Consider the following 18,404-nt stretch of genomic DNA (forward strand, 5'->3'; position numbering starts at 1 on the left):
TAAATATCCCGGGCTGGTGTTCAATCCCAATCCGCCCCTGCTTACCACCGCAAACACAGCTGTAATTTTAAACCGCAACACTCTTCATAAAACATTGCATAGCTGTAGATGTTTAACTTGAAAACATTTAAAAACCCACTTACCTTCAACACCAACAACACACTCTCTCTCCTTTAACACCAACATCCACAAAACACAGATGCCTAGAGCCGCCTTAAATATGAAAATCAATCAAATCAAACTTTACAATTGTGTATGCATCACCTGTGTGAAATTACGTTAAGCATGCGTACGCATGTATAAATACACACCCCTGAACCATACACACATGCTACCAGAACCATAGATCCCATTTCAGAGGAAATACGTTCCCTCAATTCCCAGCTATCTGCAGCATTTGAAAAAAGCAGGCAATGCCGAATGGCAAAGCAACAAACAACGCCTGGCTGCGCAGAGGAGGAAGGAACAGGACCCAGTATCCAGTTACCCCTATCTACCCAGCAAACAGAACAAGAAGCTGGTCCCAGTTCCCTGGCTAAGGAAGATGTGAGTCAAAGAGAGGAAGAATCTGGGCACAGTACACAGACTCAACAATCCTATACCACAAACAGAAAAGGAAGCTTTCCCAAGTCCCAGTCTACTCTATCGCAGCCAGGGAAAGAGAAGGAAAAAAGACAGCTCCCATTTGGCAGGAGGGAGTTGGACATTCTTGTCCCGCAAACCATGGATAAAATCCACTATACCCCAAAGAATGAGCGCTGGAGCCAAGGAGCGCATCTGGAGCGAAATCGCTAAGGCTGTGAATTTGGGGGCCCCAATTGTCTGCACACCACAGGAAGTTAAGAGACCGTAAGTACATACTGGTTCACACTCTAAGACACTATTGGGTACATTTACGAAGATACGAGTTAAATTTTAGATGTGATGTTCCCTATAGCAATCAAGACAATTCCATATCTAGAAGGTGCAAGAGAAATGAGCAGTTTAATGTTTGGTTGCTATGGTCAACATTCCATCTTTAACTACAACTCACATCTTACAATATTTACTGCAATGTATGTATACAAGAAGTCTGCCAAAGTAATGTAGTGTGTGTTATTTGTGTTTGTTTGATGTATAGAAAAACACCAATATCTCCCAAAAATAAAATAAAAACATGGACAGATTAATAAAAAGTGCAACTTAAAATAATGAAAACAATGTTACAATTCTATATAAAATTATGTATGCTAGTTGTTGTTGTTGTTGTAAATCTGTAGATGGGCTGACTTCAAGTGCCGGCTAAAGGGCAAGATGTCTGTGTGGTGGAGATCTGTGAGGGAAACAGGTGGAGGCAGGCTCCCTGAGAGTCTGGAATACACGGCGTTGGAGGAGTTTGCCTTGGGCTGTGTGGCCGATGAGGAGGTGGCAGGTGTGCATGAGATGGACACAGACATGCCTGTTCTTGAATCTCCGCATGTCTTGGCAGGTAAATATTAAAGTAATAAGTTAATAAATGTAAGCTGATTAACAAATGTGATTAATAATGTTTTTTTTTTCTTAGTCTCCTTTTCAAAACACAGCACAGGTGGTGCAGCTCACCAAGGCTGGGGAGGGTGTTTCAATAAACTGATGTGGGCCCGGACAACCCACCACCCTGGGAACACACCGAGGCACCCTCTACCCTCCCCCCAACCAACTCTCCAGGAGCTTCTGATGGCCATCTGACACCAAGGCCAAAATAGCGAGGAGTTTCAGCAACAGGTGCTCCTGGAGGGTCCGTGAGCTCACCTCTTCTATACATCAAGGCATGCGTGAGGTAACCTCCATTCTTGGCCCCATTTCCCAAGGCATGCAGGCCATCGCAGAACTCCATGGCCAGACTCTCAGAGAGTCAACACTACCTGCGCCATCCCCTAGCCCTGCCCAGGAACAAGATCTCACTGGACAGGCTTCTTGCAGATCCACACGCAGAATCCATTCCCCAGAACCACCCCTTCAGCCTGCAGAAAAAAGTGGCAGATGGTGATTTCTCTCCAGATGCACTCCTTGGTTTCTGCCCACATATTCTTTTAGACATAGTGAATTTGTTTCATGGCGTGCGAAACAAGAATGTCCAACTCCATCCTGCCACATGAGTTTTTGTGTTTTTTTCTCATTACCTGGCTGCAGTTGAGTAGACCGTGAACTTGGGTCAGCTTCCTCTTCTGTTTGTGGGCCTGATTGTTGTGTCTGGGTACTGGGCCCAGTTTCTTCTTCTTTTTGGCTGACATATTCCTCATCCAGGGTACTGGGACCAGCTTTTTGTTATGTTTGTTGCAGAGATGGGGTTAACTGCCCTATTGGGTGCTGTATGCCTCTTTACTGCACAGCCAGGTGCTTGTTTGGAGTTTATTAATAAAATTAATTTTTATTGCCTTACACTTTGACCACAAATAGTGTTAATTTTCTTCTGATGCATGGTAATGCAAAAAAATGTTGACAATCCATAAAGCTTTATAAAAATGTTAACAAAAAAATATATACTGTAACACATCTACTGCATACCCTCCAACATTTTACACAGAAAAATCGGTACAAATTCGAAAAAGGGGCGTGGCCGCGTGTAAAGGGGGCGTGGCCACGCCCCTTTTCCTATACTTTCAATGGAAGTTTGGAGAGACAAAAATCGGTACAGACCATGAAAAAAAGGTACTGTACCTATTAAAAAGGTACAGTTGGAGGGTATGCTACTGTATAATGTTACTCTATTAACTGAAGCATGATTACAGAACATTATAACAATAATTGCAGTATGCTGGTAATGTTGTATTATGAGTAACACAGATGTATTCCTTCACACAACATGGCCTGTACTGTAGGTGGGAGACGTGTATACAGCAAGTCTGTTTAAATTGCACACAGCAGTTTGAAAGACAGCTCAAAGCAATGTGAATACACAAACAGGTATTTTAAAATTTGTTAATCTGTTGTAAGAGTGTAATGTTTTGAATGTTGTTCATAAAACGACACATGTAGTAAATGTGTAGTACACATGTAGTAGTTGTAAACAAACTAAAGTGTAGATTGTGTGTTGCACATATACAGAGAATGACAGGCTACATATCATTTCACAGAGATCTAGAGATGTAATGAGGTGTTGAGGCATTTGGATTGTAAACAGGTGTGTGTGATTTGCTGTTATTTGCAGGAAGATGGCAGGACACCTGTGCTGAACATTCGCATGCTGTGCGCAGCCCTGGACTTGCTCTGCAAATGCGAACACTCATTGTGCAGTGACAGAGATTTGCTTTGCAGCTGTGCAAAAACCCCACCTGCAGCCCATGTGTATGTGTGCACATTTGTCGCACATCGCATCCGGCACATGCGTACTCGTGACTTTGTGCGTGCGCATTTAGCTAGAAAACGCGGCTTGCGATGCGATTTGCAGCTGCAATTAGATCTGAATTAGGCCATAAGTCGCACCTGCGGCAATTGTGCACATGCGGCCATGTCGCAGGATGGATGAGCATGACTACATTTGTAATAAATTAGTTGCTGTGTCTGGGATTAAACTGAGAACAAAGGCATCCTTTGTGCAAAAGCTCAGTCTTTGCAACATGAAACATGATCCATACGTGGGAACATACAGAGTGCATTTAATTTGCTAATAACTTTACTGAAAAAATCTGCACTTCATCCAAATAAATCTTTAGTACTCAGAGATATGCTCAATAATACTGTATAACAATTTAATACTATATAGTTTGATATTACATACCCTTCAACATTTTACACTCGAAAATCGGTACAAATTAGGAAAAGGGGCATGGCCACGGGTAAAGGGGCATATACTTTCAATGGAGATTTAGAGAGTAAAAAATCGGTACAAAGCCCTTTTTGGCCAGTACAGACCATAAAAAACGGTACTGTACCAGCCAAAAGGTACAGTTGGAGGGTATATTAATAAAAATACAATTACATGATATCAAACTGGCATACATGTGTGTAAATCATACACAGCTTATTATTGTTAGTAATCAGATGCAGAGGTCAGTCAAACTTACCAGCTTTTATAATGGTAAACTCTAAAGTGCTGTAGACATGTGGACAACTGCACAATGCTCCTTAATTATAATTCTTTAGCAGTTTGGAAGTTCACATTTTTATGATGTTATATATAAACCAATCACAGCGTGTGCAAAAAGTCAAAATGGCATATGTATTAACAATCACAGTACTGCAACGATGACAACAGCCTGTATCATGAGGGATGTTTCATTTTGAATGAAAATATCCCCGTTATGTACATAAGTTCACTTGCAGGTACACTAAAAACTGCTGTACCCGTGGGCACATGCCTGGCATGTCGGAGGAGTCTTTCACATTTGTTGAAGACTCCTCCAGGAAATCTGATACTGCGCATGCGCAGAGTGTCAATTTCTGGAGCCGGCCAGAGGCTGCAGGAGAGGGATCACTTTTCGAGTTTAGTACATAGGGGTCAGATCATAGTTCTCATTGTTAATTTTTTTGTGAAGCACTAAACTTTAGTTGACGCATAATTTTTTATAAGAAAAAAAAAACTTGATAAATAGGCCCCAGAGTCCGTATATAGGCAGTATAACCAATTTATGGGGTTAGTATATATTTAGAATTGCAATGATAAGATAATATTATAGCATTTTTACAGAACTCATCCAACTGGTGTCACCTTCCAGGAGGTGCCTGAGTCTCGCTGAGCAACCAGTTGGATGTCCTTGATGGCAATTTAAAATCCACAGAATCCCCCAGACTTGATAAAAGGTAAAGAATAGTGTATCTTACACGCTGGATAATTAGTGATGTTCATGCTACTCTGCATAGTTAGTTTTGTTCATGCTCTGCATCAGAGAATTATCGCTGTAATGTAGGAATCCTGTGACATGTTTCTGTGTCTCCAGAACACCTTTATCAAAGGAATTGGCAGCATGATCCTCTTCCAAAAGAGCACTCATTTAAGGTCCTGATGTCCAATCCTCTGAGGCCATTCACAGATGTCAAATAATTAATTCAGCGTCATATCAACTGATCAATATTCGTCACTCCTGAGATCTTTCCATATTTTTAAATCAATTCTGTATATATAAAACAAAATAAAAATAAATGAAATACCCATATTACAGTTCATTGAGTAATAGTTTTTCCCAAATCTTCATGCAAAACCTTATACTAAACTGTTCTACAAACCCAGGTTTCCAGTTTAATAAACACATGATTTTACCACTTAGCTAAATCAGCACTAGATACAAATCACAAGCATAAGTAGAGCAGGCACCATGGTTAGGAAAGGTGACTGGTGATACAGAAACATGTCATGGGATTCCTACATTACAGCTAATATTCTCCAATGCAGAGTGCGAACAACACTATCCAGCATGTAAGCTACACTATGTTATTTTTCTACCAAGTCTTTGTATTCTGTGGCCATCAAGGACACCCAGTTGGATGCTTGGGGGACTCAGACACATGTGTGAGTCTGACACCAGCCTGAGTAATTTACTGGGCTAATTGAAATAGCTGAGCTACTCAGTTAGAGATGGCAGACTGCAGTTAAAAAGGATTTTTTTTAGAGCCTGAGCACGCTTGAAAAGAAATTTGCGTTAAATAGCCTGTTTGCTGGTGCCCCGACCGTGTTAACCCATAGATTCAGTTCCTTCATCCCATAGTCTATGGGTTAATGCACGTGAACATGGTAATTTAATGGGCGTGATAAAGGGGCCGTAATTGAATAGTACCAGGCGTTAAAGCCTTGGGGCTACTATCCTTTTTCACACGTAGTAAATTACATTATGTGGATGATAGATAAATAGACAGTCAATAGATTGACACCATATGGTCGACATGCATTAGGTCAACAGGGTCAAAAGGTTTACACACATGATCGACACAAGTTTTTGGAGGTTTTTCACATATAGTACCATATACCCTTGGACTACAATTGGAAATAGTAACCTGTGGAGCAAGGCACCTTGCCTGAAGAGTGGCGAGTGAAGTGGGCCTGTGAGGGTATACGTTTGCACTAATTATGGTAACATATGATGAGACATAGAAAAAGACACCCATAAAATGTAATACGCTTATGTTGACTTGTTTTGTGTTGACCATTTATATTTTGACGTTTTGACCCTGCCAACCTTTTGTACCTGTCGACCTTTTTACTATCTACCTTTTCCATGTACATATTTTGACCCTGTTGACCTAATGCATGTCAATCTTCTTAGGTCGCCCTATTGATGGTCTAACTACTCTAGATCAGTGGTTCTCAAACTCGGTCCTCAGGACCCCACACGGTTCACGTTTTCCAGGTCACCCAGCCGCTGCACTGTGTATCACCAACTGTCACATTTTAAAAATCTACAGGTGAGCTGCAAAACATGGACCGTGTGGTGTCCTGAGGACCGAGTTTGAGAACCTATGCTCTAGCTCTAATATACCACACCCATAAATTACCACTGCTAATTGAATTCCCCTGTATTCTAATTTTATATTATTGTATATTTGTGTGCATTTTTGTTGCTATCTCTCTTTTAAATTGTTATATTAATGGGCACGTCTGAGTAGTAAAGATTTTTTTGGGCTCAAGCACTGACTTTTTCAATCAAGTCTTTAATTAGAGAAATCTTTGTTTTTTGTTTTTTTCATTTAACCTGCTACTATTGCCTTTTTTTTATATATATGTATTCATTGTGCCAAATGTAATTGTTTAATTGTGTAATTCACTTGCAAACAATAGTTTTGACCGATAGTTGTAATGCGCTTTTCTAGTTTCTCAGAGAAATGTAAAAGTGGAGCAGAGGTATTATAAAATGTGCATGAAAAGTTTCAACCGATGTAAACAACCGTTCCCCTGCAGATATACAGTCTTACTGCCAAAGTTACCTGCCAGAGTGCTACAGATAACATGCTTTGTTTCATAACATTTCTATTAAATAAATAATGATCAATTACATGGACTAAAGCAGGTTTAAACTTTTATTTCATGTGTAGATATATACTGCACAAGCTCTTTGCAGAAGTGTAGTATTTCCACATAAACATCATGCCTCATATACCTTTCATTTGTTATCATCTTGATCCATATAGAAAACAGACTGCAGTAATAATGATTCTCATATGTCTTTGCTACTCAGGTTACCAGAGAGAACTGATCTATCAAAGAGAAGATGGGTCTTTTAGCGCATTTGGAAATGATGATCCTTCTGGAAGTACATGGTAAATTTTCAATTATCTAAAAAGTTTCTCTACAAACCTGAAGGGTCTTTGAGGTTGGGTGTGGATTATTAGACATACAGTAAAAAGGTCTACAGTCAATAGGTCTACCACTAATGGTAGACATGCATTAGGTCGACATATAGTCGGCAGACAGTAGGAAAGGTTGAGAGGGTCAAAAGGTCGACATGAAAATGATCGACAGAAAAAAGGTAGACTTTTTTTTTGGGGGGGGGGGTTTGTCACTTTTATGTCACAAACAATCTCCATTAGAACACTACGTTGCCCCCTCACGCGGGCAAGGTGCCTCGCTGCGCTCAGCACAGGTTGTTATTCCCAATCGTAGTCCTATGGTTGATAAAGTATGAAAATTTGAAAAAAATGCAAAATAAATAAAAAACTTGTGTCGACCATTGTCATGTCAACCTTTTGACCCTGTCGACCTAATGCATATCTACCTTTAGTGGTAGACCTATTGACTGTAGACCTTTTTAGTGTAGATCTATAGAACCGATACCTTGAGGGTAATGGGCCTTGTTGGCACATATCAAGTCTAAAACCCTACAGTTATGTAGTTAGGTATTTAGAGCATCCTAATCTAAAGTGATGGAGGTATAAATATTGTATGTGATTAGTGAGGTGGGAATAACAATTCCAAAATATTAGACTGAGCTGTTTAATTGGAATCAACATTTCTCTAAACTTCATCCTGTTGTTATTGATATTGTCAAAATGTTTCCCACCAAAAATGCTTAGCTAGCTGACCCAAACTGCAAACCTTTATGAATCAATTTGTAAGATCAATAGTGGACAAAATAACCTTGTAGTACATATTGGAGCTGATTAATTTCTGTCTGATATGAAGTTCTAGTTACAAAAATTATGACCCCCGCAGTATTAGAAATTACTCAATGAACAATGGTTATTTTTATTTTTTTTGTGGCAGAAATAATAAAATAAAAAAATCATTATTACTGCATATTTTCATGTAAATTATTTAGTATTCAATACACTAAAATATATCTAAACAACATATTGGGTCAGCATAAAAGAGATGGAAAATTGAGGAAAAAGGACATTCAGTAACTCATGGATCAGTAAATATCTGAAATACAAGTCTGAGATTGGATGCGGTCCAGATGCCGGTGCTCGAAATACCGGTGCTGGAATCCCAACGCACGGCCAAAAATCCAGCGGCAGGACTTCGCCATCACTTGGAATACTGTCGCCTGTACTCCTGACAGCCAACATCCCGAACATAAGTATGCCAGTGTTTCCTACATTCTACCCACCGGGTTTGGGGGGGGGAGGGTAAGGTTAGGCTGTGGGAAAGGGAGGTATAGTGTGAATTGACATCAAGTGCTGGTTTGTAAGCAGCTTGCTTCAAAATTGTTCTTGTAAATTATCGGTTAATGGGCAAGCGCTAGTAATAAAAGATGTTCTATTTGCTGATAAAATTAATAAACAAGATAAGAAACATAATACATTAAATACAATACAATTCAATATGTTTGCATCTCTTTTGAAAATACATTTTAGGGAAAAGTGTGGTTAGCAGGGCACAATTCCTGGGATGCGTTGGTGACACAGTGTGAGCTGTGTTTGCGCTGTCCCTATATGCTCTGCAGAAGAGTAGTAGATGAATTTACCTGATGATTAGAAGGATAAGGAGGAGTCAATTCACAGTCAATATCGGTTGAAGATGTGACTAATGTATCTAATAAGGGGAGTATGTGGAAGGTGTCAGCGACCAGGATGTCATCCTGATTCATTCCTGCTGACAGAGGACAACGGTGACCGCCCACAGCTTGGAAGAGGGACACTACTTCATCGGGCCCAAGATAGACATCCCACTCCAGTTTTCCAGATGTGGGACTCCTCCCACCAAGCTACGAATAGATTTGCGTAGGGCTGGTGAAGGCTATTCTGAGAGACTGTGGTTCCAGCGCTCGGACATTCTCCGCAATACTCCGTGCAGCCGGTGACGTCATAGCTAAGTGCCGCGGCCGCCACACGCTGCCTCATACAGCACCCAACTGAAGGAGAAAGAAGATACCGCTGGCTAGGGCAAGGTTAGGTAAAGGCACCCCTGGGGAAGGTTAGGTTTAGGCTTAGGCTGCGGGGAAAGGATGGTTCGGATTAGGCTGTTGGGAGGGGTGTTAGGTTTAGGCACTACCAGGGAGGGCTAATGTTAGGCTGTGGGGATGGGGGGGTTAGGGTTAGGCTGCTGGAAGGGAGGGTTAGGGCGGTAAGGGGGAGGGTAAGCATACTTGCCAAACCCCTGTCAGGATTCTGAACATCGGAATGCCAGTGTTGATCTTAAGACTGCCGGCATCCCACCCACTGCATTTTGTATCACACTTTCTGAGATCTATGGTCTTGAGTGCTTCGACCTTAGAGTATTCAGGTTAAGATTTTTGTAATACAAGCAGTTCAGAAAGTCTCTCCGCAGTGACTGTGTATTAAGCCAGTTTAGCTCTGTCCAAGTAGTATAGTGTATATTTGAAAGTGCTACACTTGATGGGAGCGATGCACCTTGTTCATCATAAGACAAATACGGCATAATTTCAAATAAACATTACTTATGTATTAACAATTATAATCAGAATTTGTAATAAAGATATGTATTTATAATGTAGATATACAGATGTGTCCACATACATCTAGCCTCATGGCACGTTAAATAGCCCTCCTAGTAACGCCATACCGTGTTGTGACTTGGTAGTGCAGAGCATATTTTCGTGCGACCTTTTTACATTAAAATTATGCGAATATGATGCACAAGCAGCTTTTACTGATTAAAATGATATGCAGCATGCCTATCTGTATCTGCAATTAAAATGCTACACACCATTTCGTATGCAGATACATCGGCAGACATGCACAGAATATACGAATGCTACAAATCCTTTGTACTGTTTGTGCGTCTTGTTCACATAGCGATGCGAAATATGACGCATTTTCGGCAAAAAAGACTCCCAGTGTTAACAGAGTTGCACGGGACCTCTCCACTCACCCATGCCAGACATCTCCCGCTGAGTGGCGCATTGAGGAAAGATGTATGAGGACACATCTGGATGCATTCACAGAATTTACACAGCATGTATAGTTTTATGTGGTAAGCATATTAAGTGCCTCAACTATTTTCATACTTTCTCTTTAATTTAAAAATATTCTTAATTAGTATTATATTTTCTCATAGTAAATATGTTAATGTAATCATAATAATCTACCAGTTTTATTTTAATGAGTCCATTTTTACATTTGGCCATATAAGATAAAATGCTCTTCTATTGTTTTAGGTTGTCTGCATTTGTCCTGCGTTGTTTTCTAAAAGCACGGCAGTTTATATTAGTCGACCCTGTAGTGCTTCATGATACTCTTACATGGCTTCTAAAGCACCAGAAGAAAAATGGTGAATTTTGGGAACCCGGAAGAGTAATAAGCAGTCGACTGCAAGGAGGCGTTTATAGTCCAGTTACTTTGACTGCGTACGTAATGGCTGCTCTCATTGAATATCCTGGACTCCTGGTAAGAAATCACTCTTTGTATTGTTTTTAAGTACAAAACTTCAATTTCTGAATATAGTATTCACAATATTTTTTCACCATATATAAAAATTTTCTTCTAAGCCAATTGAAGTCATAAGAGTATATATGTTGGATATCTATGATATGGATATCTTAGAGACTTCCAGTATTGGTCACTTCTAAATGGTCAGCGGCTCAGATACAAAAATACAAAAGCAGAAATAGCTGCATATAGTATAGTAAATCAATAACATCTAGTAAACAGTAAAATGTGCAGAATAGTCCTTTCACGTTTTATCCGGAGTATAGCCATCATGAAATTCCAACTAAAAGGATTTGTGTTATGCGTCTGAAGTTTGGGACTATATTATCTTAAATTACTATGCCTAGTTTTCTGAAATAGCCCAGCTTCCAGTGGTTAATATCTAGGATAAGATGATCAGAAACATTTTGGTATTTTTCAATTTGTCAATTATTTTATATTACATCAAATTGCTTCAATTGTCAAGATACAAAAAATAGGATTTGAATTACCTAATGGTAAATCCTTTTCTTGTAGTCCGTAGAGGATACTGGGGTCCACATTAGTACCATGGGGTATAGACGGGTCCTCCAGGAGCCATGGGCACTTAAATAAATCAATAGTTTGGGCTGGCTCCTCCCTCTATGCCCCTCCTACCAGACTCAGTCTGGAAACTGTGCCCGAGGAGACAGACATAGGGGGTCATTCCGAGTTGATCGCTAGCTGAAATTGTTCGCTGCGCAGCAATCATGCAAAAAATTGGCACTTCTGCGCATGCGTATGCGGTGCAATCCGCACGCGCAACGTACTTTCACAACGGTCGATGTAGTTTCACACCAGGTCTAGCGAAGCTTTTCAGTCGTACTGCTGGCCGCAGAGTGATTGACTTGAAGTGGGCGTTTCTGGGTGTCAACTGACCGTTTTCAGGGAGTGCTCGAAAAAATGCAGGCGTGCCAGGAAAAACGCAGGCGTGGGTGGGCGAACGCAGAGTGTGTTTGTGACGTCAAAACAGGAACTGAACAGTCTGAAGGGATCGCAAGCTCTGAGTAGGTCTGAAGCTACTCTGAAACTGTACAAAATTATTTTGTAGCCGCTGTTCGATCCTTTCGTTCGCACTTCTGCTAAGCTAATATACACTCCCAGTGGGAGGCGGCATAGCGTTTGCACGGCTGCTAAAAACAGCTAGCGAGCGATCAACTCGTAATGACCCCCATACTCCGAGAGAAGGATTTAACTGAACAGTGGTGAGATTCGAACCAGAACACACAAACTAGAGGAAAGCCATGCTAACCAACTTGAACAGGAACAGCAACAGCTGAAACAACAATAATACTTAACAAGAAACAGTGCAGAAAAACGAAGCACCGGGCGGACACCCAGTATCCTCTATGGACTACGAGAAAAGAAGTTAACGGTAGGTAATTCAAATCCTATTTTCTCCGGCAGGGTCCACAAGTTATCCGCAGGATAACAATGGGATATGATGGAGCGACAGCGGATTGGCACCAAACGATCAAAAACGTTCATGCCTCCCAGGATGCAACGGGCCCGTCCATATATCCCCGCCCACTGGCTCAGGCAAATCAGTTTTTTTGTTTGGTGCGGCAGGAGCTGGACCATGGTCAGAGGGCTGCTGTTCCTTTTAGCAGCCCAAAGCTTTCTTATGTTATTTTTTAGTCTTACTAATTTTTGGAGTGATCATAGAAACATAGAAACATAGAATTTGTCGGCAGATAAGAACCACTTGGCCCATCTAGTCTGCCCCTTATTTTTTTTAATATTATTTCTCTATCGTCCTAAGTGGATGCTGGGGTTCCTGAAAGGACCATGGGGAATAGCGGCTCCGCAGGAGACAGGGCACAAAAGTAAAGCTTTTACAGGTCAGGTGGTGTGTACTGGCTCCTCCCCCCATGACCCTCCTCCAGACTCCAGTTAGATTTTTGTGCCCGGCCGAGAAGGGTGCAATTCTAGGTGGCTCTCATAAAGAGCTGCTTAGAGAGTTTAGCTTAGGTTTTTTATTTTACAGTGATTCCTGCTGGCAACAGGATCACTGCAACGAGGGACAGAGGGGAGAAGAAGTGAACTCACCTGCGTGCAGGATGGATTGGCTTCTTGGCTACTGGACATGAAGCTCCAGAGGGACGATCACAGGTACAGCCTGGATGGTCACCGGAGCCACGCCGCCGGCCCCCTCACAGATGCTGAAGCAAGAAGAGGTCCAGAATCGGCGGCTGAAGACTCCTGCAGTCTTCTTAAGGTAGCGCACAGCACTGCAGCTGTGCGCCATTTTCCTCTCAGCACACTTCACACGGCAGTCACTGAGGGTGCAGGGCGCTGGGGGGGGGGCGCCCTGGGAGGCAAATGAAAACCTTTAAAAAGGCTAAAAATACCTCACATATAGCCCCAGAGGCTATATGGAGATATTTACCCCTGCCTAAATGTACTAAATAGCGGGAGACGAGCCCGCCGAAAAAGGGGTGGGGCCTATCTCCTCAGCACACGGCGCCATTTTCTGTCACAGCTCCGCTGGTCAGGAAGGCTCCCAGGTCTCTCCCCTGCACTGCACTACAGAAACAGGGTATAACAGAGAGGGGGGGCAAAATAAATGGCAATATATTAATATAAAAGCAGCTATAAGGGAGCACTTAATCATAAGGCTATCCCTGTCATATATAGCGCTTTTTGGTGTGTGCTGGCAGACTCTCCCTCTGTCTCCCCAAAGGGCTAGTGGGTCCTGTCTTCGTATAGAGCATTCCCTGTGTGTCTGCTGTGTGTCGGTACGTGTGTGTCGACATGTATGAGGACGTTATTGGTGTGGAGGCGGAGCAATTGCCAAATATGAGGATGTCACCTCCTAGGGGGTCGACACCAGAATGGATGCCTTTATTTGTGGAATTACGGGATAGCATCAACTCGCTTAAGCAGTCGTTTGCCGACATGAGGCGGCCGGACACTCAATTAGTGCCTGTCCAGGCGCCTCAAACACCGTCAGGGGCTGTAAAACGCCCCTTGCCTCAGTCGGTCGACACAGACCCAGACACAGGCACTGATTCCGGTGGTGAAGGTGACGAATCAACCGTATTTTCCAGTAGGGCCACACGTTATATGATTTTGGCAATAAAGGAGATGTTACATTTAGCTGATACTACAGGTACCACTAAACAGGGTATTATGTGGGGTGTGAAAAAACTACCAGTAGTTTTTACCGAATCAGAAGAATTAAATGACGTGTGTGATGAAGCGTGGGGTGCCCCGATAAAAAACTGCTAATTTCAAAGAAGTTATTGGCTTTATACCCTTTCCCGCCAGAGGTTAGGGAGCGCTGGGAAACACCTCCTAGGGTGGACAAAGCGCTAACACGCTTATCAAAACAAGTGGCGTTACCCTCTCCTGAGACGGCCGCACTTAAAGATCCATCAGATAGGAGGATGGAAAATATCCAAAAAGGTATATACACACATGCAGGTGTTATACTACGACCAGCTATTGCGACTGCCTGGATGTGCAGTGCTGGGGTAGTTTGGTCAGAGTCCCTGATCGAAAATATTGATACCCTGGACAGGGACAATATTTTACTGTAGTTAGAACAAATAAAGGATGCATTTCTTTATATGCGTGATGCACAGAGAGATATCTGCACACTGGCATCACGGGTAAGTGCTATGTCCATTTCGGCCAGAAGAGCTTTATGGACACGACAGTGGACAGGCGATGCGTAGAGGAGTTATTTGGGGTCGGTCTATCGGATTTGGTGGCCACGGCTACGGCCGGGAAATCCACCTTTCTACCTCAAGTCACTCCCCAACAGAAAAAGGCACCGACCTTTCAACCGCAGCCCTTTCGTTCCTTTAAAAATAAGAGAGCAAAGGGCTATTCATATCTGCCACGAGGCAGAGGACGAGGGAAGAGACAGCAACAGGCAGCTCCTTCCCAGGAACCGAAGCCCTCCCCGGCTTCTACAAAAGCCTCAGCATGACGCTGGGGCTTCGCAAGCGGACTCGGGGGCGGTAGGCGGTCGTCTCAAGAATTACAGCGCGCAGTGGGCTCACTCGCAGGTAAATCCCTGGATCCTGCAGATAATATCTCAGGGGTACAGGTTGAAATTAGAGACAGAGCCACCTCGCCGTTTCCTGAAGTCTGCTTTACCAACGTCCCCCTCAGAAAGGGAGACGGTTTTGGAAGCCATTCACAAGCTGTATTCTCAGCAGGTGATAGTCAAGGTACCTCTTCTACAACAAGGGAAGGGGTATTATTCCACTCTTTTTGTGGTACCGAAGCCGGATGGCTCGGTAAGGCCTATTCTAAATCTGAAGTCCTTGAACCTGTACATAAAGAAGTTCAAGTTCAAGATGGAGTCACTCAGAGCAGTGATAGCGAACCTGGAAGAAGGGGACTTTATGGTATCCTTGGACATCAAGGATGCGTATCTCCACGTTCCAATTACCCCTCACACCAGGGGTACCTCAGGTTCGTTGTACAAAACTGTCACTATCAGTTTCAGACGCTGCCGTTTGGTTTGTCCACGGCACCTCGGGTCTTTACAAAGGTAATGGCCGAGATAATATTTCTTCTTCGAAGAAAAGGCGTATTAATTATCCCATACTTGGACGATCTCCTAATAAGGGCAAGGTCCAGAGAACAGCTAGAGATGGGTTTAGCACTATCTCAAGAGGTGCTAAAGCAGCACGGATGGATTCTGAATATTCCAAAATCCCAATTAATGCCGACAACTCGTCTGCTGTTCCTGGGGATGATTCTGGACACAGTTCAGAAAAAGGTTTTTCTTCCCGAAGAAAAAGCCAAGGAGTTATCTGACCTGGTCAGGAACCTCCTAAAACCAGGAAAGGTGTCTGTACATCAATGCACAAGAGTCCTGGGAAAAAATGGTAGCTTCTTACGAAGCAATCCCTTTCGGCAGATTCCATGCAAAGGGATCTGTTGGACAAATGGTCAGGGTCGCATCTTCAGATGCACCTGCGGATAACCCTGTCGCCGAGGACAAGGGTATCCCTTCTGTGGTGGTTGCAGGAGGCTCATCTATTGGAGGGCCGCAGATTCGGCATGCAGGATTGGATCCTGGTGACCACGGATGCCAGCCTGAGAGGCTGGGGAGCAGTCACACAGGGAAGAAATTTCCAGGGAGTGTGGTCGAGCCTGAAAAAGTCTCTTCACATAAGCATTCTGGAACTAAGAGCAATCTACAATGCTCTAAGCCAGGCGGAACCTCTGCTTCAAGGAAGACCGGTGTTGATCCAGTCGGACAACATCACGGCAGTCGCCCATGTAAACAGACAGGGCGGCACAAGAAGCAGGAGGGCAATGGCAGAAGCTGCCAGGATCCTTCGCTGGGCGGAGAATCACGTGATAGCACTGTCAGCAGTATTCATCCCGGGCGTGGACAACTGGGAAGCAGACTTCCTCAGCAGACACGACCTTCACCCGGGAGAGTGGGGACTTCATCCAGAAGTTTTCCACATGCTATTAAACCGTTGGGTAAAACCAATGGTGGACATGATGGCGTCTCGCCTCAACAAAACACTGGACAGGTATTGCGCCAGGTCAAGAGATCCGCAGGCAATAGCTGTGGACGCGCTGGTAACACCTTGGGTGTACCAGTCGGTATATGTGTTTCCTCCTCTGCCTCTCATACCAAAGGTATTGAGGATTATACGGCAAAGAGGAGTAAGACTAGTGGCTCCGGATTGGCCAAGAAGGACTTGGTACCCGGAACTTCAAGAGATGGTCACGGACGATCCGTGGCCTCTACTTCTGAGAAGGGACCTGCTTCAGCAGGGTCCTTGTCTTTTTCAAGACTTACCGCGGCTGCGTTTGACGGCATGGCGTTTGAATGCCAGATCCTAAAAGGAAAAGGCATTCCAGAAGAAGTCATTCCTACCTTGATAAAGGCAAGAAAGGAAGTCACCGCGAAGCATTATCGCCGTATTTGGCGAAAATATGTTGCGTGGTGCGAGCAGCGGAGTGCTCCGATGGAGGAATTTCAACTGGGTCGTTTTCCTACATTTCCTGCAATCAGGATTGTCTATGGGTCTCAAATTGGGATCTATTAAGGTTCAAATTTCGGCCCTATCAATATTCTTCCAAAAAGAATTGGCCTCAGTCCCTGAGGTCCAGATTTTTATCAAAGGAGTACTACATATACAGCCTCCTGTGGTGCCTAAGGTGGCACCGTGGGATCTAAATGTAGTTTTAGATTTCCTCAAATCCAATTGGTTTGAACACTAAAGAATGTGGATTTGAAATATCTCACATGGAAAGTGACTGTTACTGGCCCTGGCTTCGGCCGGGAGAGTATCTGAACTGGCGGCTTTGTTTTATAAAAGCCCTTATTTAATTTTCCATTCGACATAGGGCAGAGCTGCGGACGCGTCCGCATTTTCTCCCTAAGGTGGTATCAGCGTTTCACCTGAACCAGCCTATTGTAGTGCCTGCGGCTACAGACGACTTGAAGGACTCCAAGTTGTTGGACGTTGTCAGAGCCTTAAAAAATATACATTTAAAGGACGGCTGGAGTCAGAAAATCTGACTCGCTGTTTATACTGTATGCACCCAACAAGTTGGGTGCACCTGCTTCTAAGCAGTCGATTGCTCGTTGGATTTGTAACAAAATTCAACTTGTACATTCTGTGGCAGGCCTGCCACAGCCTAAATCTGTTAAGGCCCATTCCGCAAGGAAGGTGGGCTCATCTTGGGCGGCTGCCCGAGGGGTCTCGGCATTACAACTCTGCCGAGCAGCTACGTGGTCAGGGGAGAACACGTTTGTAAATTTTTACAAATTTGATACCCTGGCAAAGGAGGACCTGGAGTTCTCTCATTCGGTGCTGCAGAGTCATCCGCACTCTCCCGCCCGTTTGGGAGCTTTGGTATAATCCCCATGGTCCTTTCAGGAACCCCAGCATCCACTTAGGACGATAGAGAAAATAAGAATTTACTTACCGATAATTCTATTTCTCGGAGTCCGTAGTGGATGCTGGGCGCCCATCCCAAGTGCGGATTATCTGCAATACTTGTACATAGTTATTGTTAACTAATTCGGGTTATTGTTTAGGAAGCCATCTTTCAGAGGCTCCTCTGTTATCATACTGTTAACTGGGTTTAGATCACAAGTTGTACGGTGTGATTGGTGTGGCTGGTATGAGTCTTACCCGGGATTCAAAATCCTCCCTTATTGTGTACGCTCGTCCGGGCACAGTACCTAACTGGAGTCTGGAGGAGGGTCATGGGGGGAGGAGCCAGTACACACCACCTGACCTGTAAAAGCTTTACTTTTGTGCGCTGTCTCCTGCGGAGCCGCTATTCCCCATGGTCCTTTCAGGAACCCCAGCATCCACTACGGACTCCGAGAAATAGAATTATCGGTAAGTAAATTCTTATTTTTTTAACACTAACCTTATTTGATCCTTATTTCTTTGTAAGGATATCCTTATGTCTATCCCATGCATGTTTAAATTGCTCTACTGTCTTAGCCTCTACCACCTCTGATGGGAGGCTATTTCACTTGTCCACTACCCTTTCTGTGAAATAATTTTTCCGCAAATTTCCCCTGAACCTCCCCCCCTCCAGTCTCAGTGCATGTCCTCGTGTCCTATTGCTTCTCTTCATTTGGAGAATGTTTCCCTCCTGGACTT

General features: G+C 43.4%; 1 protein-coding gene across 1 annotated transcript in view; it reads left to right on the forward strand.

The window, feature by feature from the left end:
* The window catches only part of CD109 (CD109 molecule), a 559,535-nt gene that overhangs the window by 381,374 nt on the left and 159,757 nt on the right, over positions 1-18,404 (forward strand). Inside the window, exons 25-26 of the mRNA XM_063916820.1 lie at positions 7,128-7,209; positions 10,509-10,737. Of these exons, the coding sequence (XP_063772890.1) occupies positions 7,128-7,209; positions 10,509-10,737 (311 nt within the window). The remainder of the gene's footprint in view (positions 1-7,127; positions 7,210-10,508; positions 10,738-18,404) is intronic.

Source organism: Pseudophryne corroboree, chromosome 4, assembly GCF_028390025.1.
Source record: "Pseudophryne corroboree isolate aPseCor3 chromosome 4, aPseCor3.hap2, whole genome shotgun sequence".
Taxonomy (NCBI): domain Eukaryota; kingdom Metazoa; phylum Chordata; class Amphibia; order Anura; family Myobatrachidae; genus Pseudophryne; species Pseudophryne corroboree.